The sequence below is a fragment of the Netta rufina genome, assembly GCF_964035555.1.
Source record: "Netta rufina genome assembly, chromosome: 1".
Lineage (NCBI taxonomy): Eukaryota > Metazoa > Chordata > Aves > Anseriformes > Anatidae > Netta > Netta rufina.
The window spans coordinates 191498745-191513635 of NC_140123.1; the positions used below are offsets into that span (position 1 = coordinate 191498745).

A 14891-nucleotide genomic window follows, 5' to 3' on the forward strand; every position below is an offset into this window, starting at 1 on the left:
TAGGCAGGAAATGCCTGATGTAGGGACAGAAGGGCCTTGCAGTATCTTTTGAGGATTAGCAAATGCCACCAAAGAGAACACAAACTGCAAATCACCACGGGCTGGAAGGCAATGTCACTTTGATTGTGCTCTTTTCTACTCTTCCCAGCTTGCTGTTTGTCACACGGGAAACATGTTCTAGGCTAGATGGATCTTTGGTCTTACCTGGCATGCCCTCGTGCTTACTCTTTGCTCTCAGAATTGGTTATGCACACAATCCTCTACCTTCCCTACTTAATTTTTATACACAAACTCCAATTCAGTTAGCTATTAGGACCTTGTTCAAAACAGTCTCATGCTTGTGTTTGAGGTCTAGTGCTGTTTGCACGTGCTTCACTGCACCTCATGCACGAAATCAAGTACTTCCTTATTCTCCTGATGATTCCTGTGTTGCTTCCAACACTAACCATTAAATTCTGATTAAATATCACTCTGCAAAGTATATGGGGGATGCTTTAAGTAGTTAAAATGCCTGGGAACTGCAAGATACTACTTCAAGCTGTCATATCTGGGACACAGGAAATACGATATTTAACAAAGAATGAGAAGAACCCAGCAGGACTTCAGGAGCACTTTACTGCAACTGCAAGAAACCAAACTACAAAAGCTTGTTTGCTGGGCTCTACTGACAATCCTTTAGGTAACGTGTGTTTCTGATCAATGATGCCCATTGGGAAGAGCTACCTTTTATAATCACAAGACTCACACTCTGCGTGCCGTTCTGTATCTCACCACACAGCTATTTGAACAGATCTAAGTCCCAGTTACATTCCTGTACAATCAACGCCTCGCATCTTCAGATCAGGCTCCTGCTCCACCTAGTCCACTGAGACTGTTCCTTAGTGACCTGTTCCTAAGAAAACTTTCGGATGAGTTTTAAATACTTACTCTTCTTGATATGCCAGCCACATCTGAATACATTAGTTCTCTCCAAACCTTCCTTAAAACCCTCTTTTCCAGAACTCTCACGCCTGAAATAAGCAAGATGATTTAAACAGAGCAACTGTTCTCAGCTTCTTGGTGCTTGCTGCTTCTGCTTTAGGCTTGAGGAGTACTCCAGTGGCTCATCCATTTTTCCTACCTACAATACTCCAGTAGAGGAAACTGCTCTCTACAAACCTCACGTTGGTTAAGTGCTTAGGTCCTCACGGCTACATCTCTAGTACCATAAGCACCTTGACAGCAGACTGTGTGCTGACGCTGACAGTCCATAAAAAGCATCCTGATCTACTTGTACATAAGTATCAATCATCCGTCTTAGATTTTTTTTTTTCTGAATTTATACTTTAGATGAGTAACCCTTCAGATTTTTGTATTTAAGTTAATTGGGGAAGTTTTTTCCTCAAATTCCATTCAAATTAAAGGTGCTTGTAACTGACATAGTGCTGCCTGTTCCTTATGATTTTTAATTTAAATGACAAGTTTTGATTGACAGGAATAAGACACCAGCAAAAGGAAAAGCATCACCAACCGATATATCCTTACTATCTACTTAATAAATTTCATGACTATATTGAGATCACTCTACAGTTCTACAGCATAAACTGTCTATCAGAATCTTAATTACATTTCCTAAGAGCTAGCAAAATTATTCTGAAAAGTTTCTCTCTTTACATATTCATAATCTTCTGAACTTAATAGCAGTAACACATTACTATACTTATTATTGCAATCCTGAGTTATCAGAATGACCAGCAGATCAGCCACTTTGACACTGGAAACATAAAATGAGAATCATATTATAAAAAATACTGCTTCTGTGATATAGCAACAGCATGAAGAATCCTGATGTCCAGTTGGCAGATAACTCAGATTTTTAATGAGTTAACTAGGAAAAATAAAGTACAATAGCTAATATACTCACTCTCTCTATCTTAAATGCATTATTAGTAGAGTATTTATTTACTTGATGTATATTAAAGCTATTTAATACAGTAAAACCAGTTTTAGTTTCTGGGCTGAGCTTTTCATTCCTGGTCATTATAAAACATTTTTGCTAAATTCATAAAGAAAATACCTATTTCTGCCTATTAGCTTCCTCGAATATGATGTGTATCAGCACTAAGCACTGGTGCCTTCATCTCAGTGGTGTGCAAGTACATGGTCAATGAGCTCAGGAACACGAACCATGTGAGGGTGACTAATTCAAAAACAAACAAGAGAAGCCTTGTGTGCCCAGACCAGCTGCTGCTGCCTGGATTGTTTTAGTCGAACTCTGAAGACAATCAGATGGGGAAGGAACCTGAGGAAGTTCTGTACAGGTATCATTTCCCTAGGGTATGAGACTCAGGGTTAACCTGAGATCAGTGCAGAAGATACCATTCCCACATCGCAGCATTACTTATGCAGCACAAGTTCACGTTATGTCTTGCACAGCTGACCAAATCTGAAGAAGTACAGTAAAAGAGATAGACACTTGAATGAAAGAAGACAAAAAGACCAAGAATACGAGGAAATGGGACGATGGCTACTGTCCAAAAATGGATCATTTTCCAAAAGCAAGGTGTGGATGGTCACACCTTTGATTTGTTGAAGATTGGGAAAAGCCAGAACATGGTTACTGCATGTCCCCTAGACTTGACCTCTTTCTAGAAGCAGGCAAATCCCACATAAAAAAGGAAACATGTTTATGGAGCTTTGAGCAGATGGGAAAACAACTGGAATAGCCAACTCATATCTTAATTTCTCAGATGGCAAATTTTGGAATTGTGCTGTTTTGTACTCCTGAATTTACCTCTGAATTTCTTTATGGCTTTGAGGATAAGGGACCACAGGTATCCTTTTAAGGATAACAGACCGCAGCTGTTCTAGTGAATGAAGATCAAAGAAAGGTGGTCACACACTGCAAACACCTGTACCTTACCCGGGTTGAGTGCCAAAATTAAGTTTGATTTAAGGGTGGTACATGTGAGAGTGTTCACCTTGCTTTTCCACAGTGAGACACCCACCCAGGTCCACCTGTGAGGATGCAAAGAGACTTTTAGTGCTCAAGGATCCTGCTGGATTTGCGTTACTTCCACGATGTCCTTACGAATAAGGATTACATTTGATTTTTTCATGGATATACATATTATTTTTTGACTGTTGCTCATCTATGATATTTCACCTCTTTACACCAAGTGAAAATGTTTTACCTGATATTTGCAATGTGTCTTATTGGTTTGTTTTCTGAAAAAAAAAAAAAACACAACACATATCTGTTTGCATGGCACGGCTCTTTCAGAAGGTAGTATTCAAACCCTGGGTGCATTTCTCAGAACAGTGGCTGTGTTCTTCATTTGTCAGTCTGTTCTATCTTCATTGTTATTCCAGCAGCAGAAATTAATCTGTGCAGAGGAATATGGATCAAGGGAACAACAAACAAACAGACTGTTTGTAGTAGCTCTGAGGCTTCCATTATGGACACCCACGCTTACTCTAACCCAACAGATCTGCAAACATACAAAGCATTTTTACTCCGCACAGTATCACCAAAACTTCTGTCAGCAAAATACATTTTGACAATGTTCTTTTTAACTTGTAAATACGTTTTGGCAGAGACAAAGGAAAGTTATAGTTAGAAACATCCCCATATTCTGAGCTGGCCATGCTGCATGCATGTTTAGAGATTTCTGAGACCTCTTCAAGGCTTGCAAGGTATAGTGCTAAGCAATGTAAGATACCAGCAGTTACACCAAAGTGAGCTAAAACATGGATAAAAAAGCAAGAGGCCACTGCCATTAACTTAACTCCCCCTACACGTTCACTTTTATCTTTAAACTAAGAGAATTCTTTCTTTTTCAAAATACTCCCAAATGAAAATATTTAAATTATTTTATTGCTCTTTGTTAGACCATTTGATTTTCTACCATATCTGCTTTTGCTCTCTTCCATGTCAGAAATCATGACAGACTAAAGCATTCCAATAACTAATTAAGTAACATGCCTTCTCTAGAACTAATTGCTTTAATTTTTCATGGCTTTGTCCAGAAGAACATGCTGAGCAAGCCATAGTGAATCCAAATTTGACTAGCTGTGGTTAACTGGAAAATGAAAATTGTGTCAAATAATTTTCTATACTCCTTAAGATGAACTAGTCATGTTTCTTCTATGCAGTTTTATATACTGTTTCAGGTTATATAGTCACCTATGTTCATTAGATATCAAATAATGAGTTCTGAAAATGGTGCATCAGCTGTCTACAGACATCTCATCCAAACAGTTAACTTAAGTCCTAGGCAAATCCTTTTGACATCTTGCTATTAACATCATCTTATTCTTAAACAAGAACATTTGAAAGCTTTTTCCACCTTTTCATCCTTTAATTATTTTGCTCGCCATTTGAGGAAGATGAATAGGCACATTTCAAAAATAGCAATATAGGTGACACTGCAGTGGAAAAGAAGGAAAAACATAGTTTTTGCAAGTTGCAATTCTCGTATCTGGTAGTATCTAATGTTGGAGTTATTAGCATCTGTTTACACTCTTTTGAAGACCTTCCATCCCCTTCCCAGGGTCTGTAAAATTTCACCTCCTTAGAGACAATGTTCTGTCATATGTGAAGCCATGAACCATATTTCTAACCAATACCTCCAAGAAACTAGATGCCTACTGCTCATTTCTTGATATTTATGTCTACAACCAGCACATGCAAGACGGATTTTGAACACAAATAAAAATTTCTTCAGCCATGTAGCCACTCTTCTCTCAGTTAGGGCACTGGTGTTTTCCAGCATAAGAGCACTCACACAAGAATAAAAACACACAAAATATAGAAAACAGCACGTTCCTAACACCTTAGAAGTAATATTATTTAAAACCACAACTGTATACAAAAGCAATGTTTTACCCACTGTAGAAAAAAAAAGGTCCAAAAATCACATTTGCTTGTAACTACCATTGTTCTAAAGATTTATTATTCTTATTATTTTTCTCAGTAAAACAAAAGGCAAGGAAAACATCTTTTTGACCAGTTCATAGCTGTTATATATGACAAATCTATGAGTGGACTAATAACAGCATGTATATTTTACAAGTTACTTTTAAAATATTCCAAACTGTGTCTGCTATAAACTGTAGCAGGTCTGATATAGCAGAGGAGATCTCAAGTGTCTAGTCTGGTGCTTAACTGCCTTATTTAATCCAAGAAACTCCAAGGGATTATTCAGAGCATTTAAGGAAAGAATCTAATTTTCTCTATTGAAGAAAGTAAAGATTTTAACTTTAGGTATTTAACTTAGTCCCTTGTACTGGACTGTGAGAATTCCATTACTTGCATGAAGTTGTAATACCCAATTAACTGGAAAAAAATCTTCAAGAAGACTGGATGAATGATCATGAAATCTCACCTGTATTTTGTGCAGGTAGAGTTTTGATGTGAAGGATCTGGTGGATTAAGTGTAACTCTTGGCGAGACCTGAGCTGATAGCAAAAATCCCGAAGCTAGGATAATGAGTGCTACAGCAGTACCTAAAAATACAGATAAAGAACAATGTGATACTCCTCTCCAGAGAACATGAAATAATTCTCTATTGAACCGAGCTATGCTCGGGAAAGCAAGGCACCCCATTATTATGCATACAGCATTTGCAATTATGCTGAGCAGTTGTGATGAGAATCTAAGAAAAATACCCTTTGCTACATCCCCATCTTGAAACGGGTTAGATATTAAAGTCAAGTACATTCAGTTTAATGTCCAGATATTAAATTAACAGGTCAATACTATTTTGTGGCATGTGGAATTGAAGACTGCATGAATGAACTGATATATTCTTCTCCAGTGTTGAAAATAATGCTGTAAAGGTAAAATTTAATAGCAACGTTTAAATCATCACACTTCCTCCCACTACCAGACTCGCAGGCTTTCCTGTAAAATAGAAAATAGCATCAGCTGTTTCATCAACTCTTCCTGCCTTTGTGAAATGAGAGAAATTTGACTTTTATACAAATGCCACCAAAATGTGCAACTGCAATTTCTGAATTTCTTGTTTCAAACAGCACACATAACAAATCTGCGAGAGAAGAGCCCCCTCCTTAGGGGGGGGCTCCTGACTCCAGCAAATTCCTTGTGCATGGACAGGATTCATACTTTGTAAAACAGGTCATTACTAGAGCATTACACAGTTTTTCTACCTGATTTGTCACACACACACAATATGCTGTATCGTTTTAATGAAATTAATATAATTTATCACTATGAGTATTGCAGCTAACCCAAACTTGGACATCTTGAAACATTTACATCTACATTTGCTACAGGATGAGGCATCTAATTCTATCCCCTATATCTATTTGTATACTTGCTACTTATGTGGCATATTTTGGGAGGTCCCACAGACTGTGTATATCGTGATGTACAGACAAACAACACTAAAAATATGAAACTAGTTATAACTTCATTTGTAAGTTAGTTTCTGATTATTTAATGACGTTTCCCTTACCACACAAAAATAGACTCAAGTACATCCCAGTTGGAAGGCTGCACACATTTAGAAATGTGCAATGACATAGCTTAATGGTTAAGGGCAAATGAAGAATGCTTTATTTAATTAAAAATACTCCTCAGCAACCCTTTGCTCTGTATGTTAGAAATTCTCAGAAATGCATCTCTACAAATCTTTAAAAATGCCACTGCATTAAAAATATAGCATATCACTCTTGCCACTCTTTAAGAAATTATTCATTCTTGTACATGTTTTTTACTTGTTGGTTTTTACTGTTTTGGCAGTTTTGGGGCTGGGTCAGGGATGATGCTCTTAAAGGGAAAAACATAAGTTTCCTAGCAGGCAAACCCATCAAGTGTATGATTATTTTTTTCTGAGGAATAAATAATATCTTAAGCACCAAGATACCATGAATGTGTCTGTGCAGCAGCCATGGCTAATAGGCATGAATATGCATGAACTGAAGATTATTGGACCACACATTTACCTAGACAGAGGCAACTAAGATCTTGAACTCAGTTACAAACTACTTGTGAGAAAGCACCTATCCACCATAAAATGTAATTTCAATTTATTTTAAATTGGGTTTTGTACTGCTATGACTGCTAGGCATGCTGACAATCCTAGCTTTCTGGGCAGGAATGATATTGCCTGCATGATATTGTACTAGATCTACTGTACTTTCTGTATTTACTGTACTTTCAAAATGCCATAAACCAGATCGCAACATATATTTAGACGGACCTATAATCTTATTTATATTCATTCTAAATATGCCTTGTCTGTCTTTCAAGTTAAACAAACACACTAGCACGCAGTTACAGTCCCTCTGCAAATGTTTTATTTCTTCAGAAAAGTACAGAGTATATAAAACTGGTGAATGAAGCTTATTATAGGTTGTCATTCTGTGGAAAGTTTGTCTAAGATTAACAAAAACATACAATTACAGTATGCCATTAACTGAGATGAAAAAAAAAGGTAAATAAATAAATAAACTACCCAAAGGTAGTTTAGATCCTCTCTGCTACAAACAGAGATAAAAATTGACAAATGCCCAACTAGCACCATGCTTTCAAATTGCCAGTTGCTGAAGGAGTAAAAGGAAAACACAAATAAAATGGATGCTGCAGTTGTGCCAAACTCTCCACATTTCCCAGTGAACAACTTTGAAGAAAGAAGAAGAGGAAAAAAAAGATGAAGAACTGTTGCCAAGATAAACTTGTAGCAGCCAGCAAAGGTAGTAGTTTTGCCCTCGTTTTATATAATGGGAAATTGGAGCATATACAGCTTGTCCAAAGACCAGAAAAATAGTCGGTGTAATAACTCCATGTGAAGGTCAATTTCCTTAGAAACACAGACCAAAATAGGGCATTAAAATGTAAGTTTATCACATGAGAAAACTCACTATTGAAAACAAACCCATCAGCAGATTCAGTAATTATAATTTTAGCCCTTTTGCTGAGTAAAGCACATCATACTCACCACAACCTAAGTCTGTGTCAACCCTTGCATAAAAAAAAAGCCCTCTAAATAGCACAGAGAGATGACATGATTTCATTATTGTTATTATTCATGTCTTATTTTCCTAAAGCAGGGACCATAGGATAAAGAGCACTGTAAGAACACAGCATGGATCAAGAGATGCTGCAGAGTGACAGTGGGCCACTGACCACAGAACAAAGAACATGGATATTATTAATAATTACTTTGTGTCCAGATATCATAAACAAATGACCTTTAACTGCATTATTCTCCTTTGTTAGTTCTGTGCCTTTTTTCTATCTTCTCATCTGTTCCATGACTCATGCTTTACAAGACACATTAGCATCTACATTTCAAGCTTATAACCTTTGAATATGTCAATGAGAGCCAGAAAGCAAGGAGTTCTGAGATTCTATGGAAAGTCTGTGTGGAAATGAAACCTATATGATGGTTCCAGATAAGCAATGAACCCCTGAGGGGCTGGCCACACATATGAGGTATGAGGGCCTAATGTGTAAATACTGCATTCCAACAGAGTATAAACGAGAGGCAGCACCCACAAAACAAGTCTAGGGAGAATGTCATGAGGCTTGCACTCCCCAGAAAGACATGAAAACACACATGTACCACAGGGAAAAGGTGTTGGGTACAGGGAATGGTACAGGAGTCTGTATAGGACTACTCTCCTGTTGTGACCACATTTCTGAACTCAGATCACAAGTTCAGGAACCTAAAAACACTTTTGGATTCTCAACTCCAAATCAAGATGGTATCAAATACAGGTTCAAAATAACTTAAAAACACCAAAGTGACTCCAAAGTGCATCTTTTAATTCACCAATTTGGGCAACTGTTTGAACCACAGACAACACTGCAGCCAGCGTTGGGCCTACACAAATGCATTCCACCACTGTGAGCGCAGACTGGCTGCTGTCCCTAGGGGTCTGCAGATGGGCAGCGGCCTGGCAGGTGGTCCCCCCTCTGCCATGTGACATCAATGGCAAGCTGATGAGATTTTCAGATGTTCAGCCAGGGCCAGGGACGTGCTTCAGCCAGAACGGGCACTTAGAAGGGCATGGGCCAGGTAAGCAACAGGATGCTGCTGAGTGCAGGCAAGACTGCTAGCTCTGCCCTTCCAGCTCCTAACAGGTGGCTGCATCACCGAGTTACAGTGTTTGAATATTTGGACAAAATGCAGAAATTCAGAATTCTGTGATTTTGTCCCTCATGCAAGAGACCAATTACAGTCACATGAATGCAGGTAATGCACTGACTGTATTGCATTTGAACTAACTGCAAAGAACTGCTTTACTTTTTAAAAAATACTTTGATGGTTGTGTGATATGCTTTCTCCAGTAGTTCTTAATAAAATGTTCTGAATTCACATTAATGAGCCAGAAATTGCATATCGCAGATGTACATGAGATCTAAAAACTAACCAGCTGTGAAGTTCCAAGCATTTGATTCCTTACACCAAAACAAACAAACAAAAAAGTATAAAAAGCTAAGTAAAGGCATTATCAAACATAGCTTGAAAAAGAAACTGCACGTGAAAAAATAAGATGCTAAACCTCTATTTTTATAACTAGCTCTTAGCAGTGGTACTGTATTACTGTTCTTGAAAACCTACAGGATTTCAGCAAGGAGACAGGGGTCAACATCATTAGTTTGAAGAGGATTACTTTGATAAAATTAGCACTTGAAACTTTATCTTCATTTTATTCGTGTTACCATGAGGCCTATCCAATTCACTCACGAAGCACTCACCTGTTAAGCTGCCAAGCGTGAGTTTCCGGCGACCCATCCTTTCAACAAGCCAGACTCCCACGAGAGTGAAAATGAAGTTTATAAAGGCTGTGAGGGCGGCCAGCCAGATCGCCAGCCTGTCGTCTTGAACTCCCGACATCTGCAAAATGGTAGCACTGTAGTACCTGTAAGACAGACACCGCTGATTTGAACTTGGCTCATATTGTACTTCCTGACTGTAAATCAAAACAAATAACAAATATCAAGTGTGACCTCCTGCATATGCAGCCCCACACTGACACCCAATTACTCTGGGAAATCAGACATCACCAAGGCACAACTTGTGCTCGACTGAAGTTTTGGCTGAAGGACATCAAGAGGCGAATTGCCATTGCCTTGGCTGTTTGTATTTCCAATGGTCAGTCACGTTCTGCTAGAAATGGGGTTTGCATTTTTAATTTAAATAAATCCACACAGCCACTGCTTTGTGCTCTATTTTCTTTCTGCCAAAACGTGGGATTTCAGCACTCAGTGTACTGTCTAGGGAAAGACAGCTCAAAAATTGAATATGTTTTCACTCTCATTAAAGGTCACACAGAACTAATCTATGGCATCCAACACGTTGCAAGCAATCCTCCCAGACTCCCGGTTTTAGGTTTTGCAGCTTAAATGCCCTGCCGCCAGCTTGCCTGACACTCTCCACTGCATTACTTCTGTCTAGCCAGAACATGATCGTTTTGAAATGCGTTAGCACCACGTTGCAGGAATGTGAATCTGCACCAAACAGGAGAGTTTGACAGAAGTTTCTGTTTAATTTTAAAATGAATCCACCATTCCACACAAACGGGAACTCATAAATAACTCAAATGAACAAAATGAAAAGAAAATATAAAAAAAAGGAAGCCTTCTATTGTTTTTCACAGAGATCAGATGAATACAGATATTGTGCCTGTGTTCTCAGGGAGAGCTCAATAAACCTTCAGGAAAACACGCAAATAGCTTTGTTCGTGTTGCATAAGCACTTTCCATCTTGTTCTGTTAATTTGTGCCGTCTGCAATACTGAATATTCAATCCCTCACATACCTAACAGCCCATTGGTTTCACGCAGTAATAACCATCAGAAATGTCAAAGCTTGGGTTTCTTTTTTTCCCTTGCTCAAAATGCAGCTTGCTTTAAATGCCACCCCATTGTCTTAATGCCCAGATGTGTTGCCCTTGGAAATTTTAGCATAAAAAACATGGGGACCACTAAGCATAAAACATTTTTATTTCAGACCAGTGATGGACGATGATGGACATGATGGACATGCCCATGATGTACAACAGGTTCAGCTGACTGCTTGTGAAAGCACCTGAGTCAGTTGAGACACTACCAGTCATAAATTATGACACCGATGGCTGGATGTTACTAACTGCCCTGTATGCTGGGACAAGGTCTTTAGCTCCTCTTGGTTCCCTTCCTCAGCTCCTCTTCCTCACCAATGCTGCCATTTGAGGCTATACAAGCAACTCCTGGGGTGCAGCAGGAGAGGATCCCCAGAGTGAAGCTGCTGGCACTGAGGACTTGGCGTCTTCACGTCCTCATGTTTTAGGCCTGGCTCCGTGGATGACCTGCCTTCTAGTCGCTGGAACATCTCTTCCATGCTCGTTTTGTCTGAAACAAAGAATTGCATCCTCCGGGATCACTGCAGCGGTGTGAATCTTGGGGAGATGGAGATTCACGAAGCATAGACGTGATTGGAATTAAAATGCTAATGTTCATGCGCCCTCACTTCTTAAGGCTCTCTAAATTAAATTGCTAACTGCTTGTCAAAACTTACATCATACTGCACTACTCCAGTCACCAAAAGCATCCAGGCAGTCTCTGATCTCCTAATACTGCTTTTCTTTTTCTTCTTATAGGTAGAAAAATAACAACAAATGTCAAGACTTGGCACGCTGACACCTGCTATGAGACTCCTATTTACTTCAACCAGACAAGGCTTCATGCAGCCACTTTTAGCTCTACACATCTAAATCTTCTCAAAATCCAGTTCTATACTGTGAAGCCAGAAATTGCCAGTTGTCAGCAGCACTGCATAGTGCATTGATACTAGATAGTTAAAAAAGCAAAGAGTAAAGAATCACTTGAAAGCGTGTCGGTCTACTTCCAGACCCATACAAACAGGTACCTTCCACATCCAACGCAGCTCCAAGTTGCTTTTTGCACCCGCTGGTTATATATTCTCAGCTAGAAGCTCACCGTTTATCCATAAATAAACAACATATTTCACTTCTGAGGAAAACAAAACAGAGGAATTTATAAACTGAAAATCCAAATGACACGCTAACACAGCTTGGCTGCTGGGCAACACTGGAGATGTTTATTATGGCATAGCAATCCAATTTCCAAAATTTAGAAGAATACTCGCATAGATTATGATAAGCACTAAATACGAACATTTTTAATACCAACCTGTGCAGCCCTAACGGCCTATTAGTGCAGTCTTTTTAATTTCTTCCTGACAGGGAGAAAAACTGTGTGGTAGAAAAAGGTCAGGCTGTGATATTATACAACCACAGTAAATACAGCAGCTCCTATGGGGAATGCAATGTCAGTGACAAAGTTTGGCAGCCCTAATTTATTTTCTAAAATGTAAAAAAAATGACAAAAGCACGTGCATCTCCTTGGAATTTTAAAGCTTTATCTTTATCTTTCAAAACAGATAAACACAATTACAAAACCACACGAAGTAGCTGAGTCAGATAAATATAAAATATTTTAATATGGATCATCCGCAAGGATGTCAAGACTATAATGTTGCTCTATCAAGAACAAAAAAACAACTGAGGCATTTCCACAGTAAAGAATACCCAGACTAATCTTTCTATGACATATTTATACTGAAAATGCGCAGTATAGATTTGAAGCAAATTATCGCCCTCACTTTCCGCCCTCGCCTCCTGTAAAGAGTCAGGATTTTTATAAAGTGACTATGTCTAATGTTTGCAGAAATGGAGAATGCCCCCTTAAGGAGGTCTTTAGATGATTCGAAACACATCAGGCCCCAGGTCAGCTCATTCAGCAGCAGAGGAGATCATGCCAGGCTTGGGAGCTCTCAATCAAAACCAAAAAAAGCTTGTGGATAAGCTGCCAGGTTGTCTGCATCACAGCTTTGATTGCCCCAATCTTTCAGGAGGGGCTGCTCCAGCCCATCTGTTATACCTGACAAAGTTTCTGTCTAATGATGTCAGCTTTTTTGGACAGAATTTGTCATTCTTCTAAAATTAATGAATAAATCTAAATAACCTAGAAGTACCTTTCAACATCTTAAAAGCATTTATTTTACATTGTTGCTTTTAAGAAAATGAAGATATAATACCCTGGCACGGGTTTGCAAGGGCTTGTTGAATTTTTCTAGCACAATACTTTGGAAATCACTGTCCAACTACTCAAACTACTCGGTCCAAGAAAAACAGTCCCCAGAGATAATGAATCCCTCCATCTTTTTTGCAACTCAGTTGAAATAACACAAAGCGAAATGGCAAGTAGTGCCAGAGCCAAGAAACAAATGATTAAATGTTGAAGGAGTTCCAAAATGGTGGCAATTTCAACAGATGTACACACTCTTTTTCTGCAATTGTGCATGACCTCTCCTTGTGCTCTATCAGGTCATTTAATGTCACAACTACCGGACTAAGAGAAAGAAAAGTAATCATAACAAAGCCAACCCACATTTACAAAATGGTCTTGCTTCTACACCTTGACATTGTTTCTCTTCTTTCTCTCTTTAGGGAATCCTAAAGCTTATTGCCACCAAGTTTGATGATTTCCAGCACAGGCACTGCACTGGACCAGGCACCAGGCTGCAGCGCTGCACGGACAACACAGTGAGGGCACTGCAGCATCCCCTGCCCCACACAGCTGTGCTGTCACACCCAGGGCTGTCAAAACCTCCTTTTGGCTACAGCCCCAACAAGAGTGACCTGTGCTGCCAAGCAGAAGACAAAGTGCAGTTATTTTTAAAAAATAGCTGTGTTTTATTTACAGCATTCATACAAAGTCTTGCTCCCCAGCTGACTTCTAAGTGGTGAAAGGTTCAGGGGGGAGGTGGCAGGTCCACCATTTCTGGTGTGGACACTTGCAGGCTGGCCGTGTAAGTGCTGCAAGGAGCCATGGAGCAATCTGCCCAGCCAGGTAGCTCATTGCTATGGGACTATGCCAATGCCAATCAGGATGCTTGTCACCATTTGGACAGATACCAACCTGTCAGAAGAACTGAGGGTCTAATGCTAATTCACATTGATTCAAACAACAGTGTTTAACTCAAATTTCAAATGTTCTGACTTATTCTGTGTCTTCTTCCTATTGCAGACCATCACACACCCCTGTAACTACAGCCGTAACGTTCTCCAAGACAGCCTGTTCTGATGCATGCTTTGACTATATACATCTGGACAAAGATTAGGAGAACAGGTAAAGCCATCCATAACATTTCACCTTCAGGTGACAACACATCAAGATGGTTTTACACATTGCTAACCTGAACTGCAACAGCCCAACAACTGGGATAGCCATCATGTGCCACACAGAATCTCTGCAGCAATAAACACATGGCTGGGGCTGGCTTAGCATCCCACATGCTGCTCGCTGCAGGGGAAGGAGGTGGGGGAAGACCACAGGCTTCCAAATGCAGGTCCTGAATCACTCCACTGACTCAAAGACCTGATGTGACTTTGTCCGTGATACACTTTTGTTGAATACTGAAAATGAACTTGAGCAATAGTGCTACTGTTATTAACTGTTTTTAACCCTGCAAATGTACCTGCCTTCCTCTTTTGTGTGCAGCTTGAGCCCAATAATCATATCATGTCTGGCATTTCTGAATATTCAGAGGCGTTAAAGAAAGAGCAAGCACAAGCCAAGAAACTCCCATTGGAATTATTGCTACTGGAAAGAGGCCAAGCATATGGAGTAACTGCAGGTTAGTGAAAGATGGGCTGTATGAGCTAGAGAACAACTTCTAGAGCAAAGCAGGCTTATGGAACAGCACACTTGCATCTGCCTCTCCCACTTGTTTAGACCTATGTAATGAAAAACGGTTAATCTAGAAAGTTTAAGCTTCCATTTTCATCACTAAAAGCCTGCAGGATTACGACAGCTTCACCAATGTGTTAAACTGTGGCAACTCATCTGTGCAGATGAACTTACAGAAACAGCAG

General features: G+C 39.4%; 1 protein-coding gene across 1 annotated transcript in view; it reads right to left on the reverse strand.

The window, feature by feature from the left end:
* Nucleotides 1-14891, reverse strand: part of SLC2A13 (solute carrier family 2 member 13) — a 153667-nt gene that overhangs the window by 30178 nt on the left and 108598 nt on the right. The window contains exons 5-6 of the mRNA XM_084302400.1: nt 9710-9873; nt 5367-5487 (exon numbers count right to left, since the gene is read on the reverse strand). Of these exons, the coding sequence (XP_084158526.1) occupies nt 5367-5487; nt 9710-9873 (285 nt within the window). The remainder of the gene's footprint in view (nt 1-5366; nt 5488-9709; nt 9874-14891) is intronic.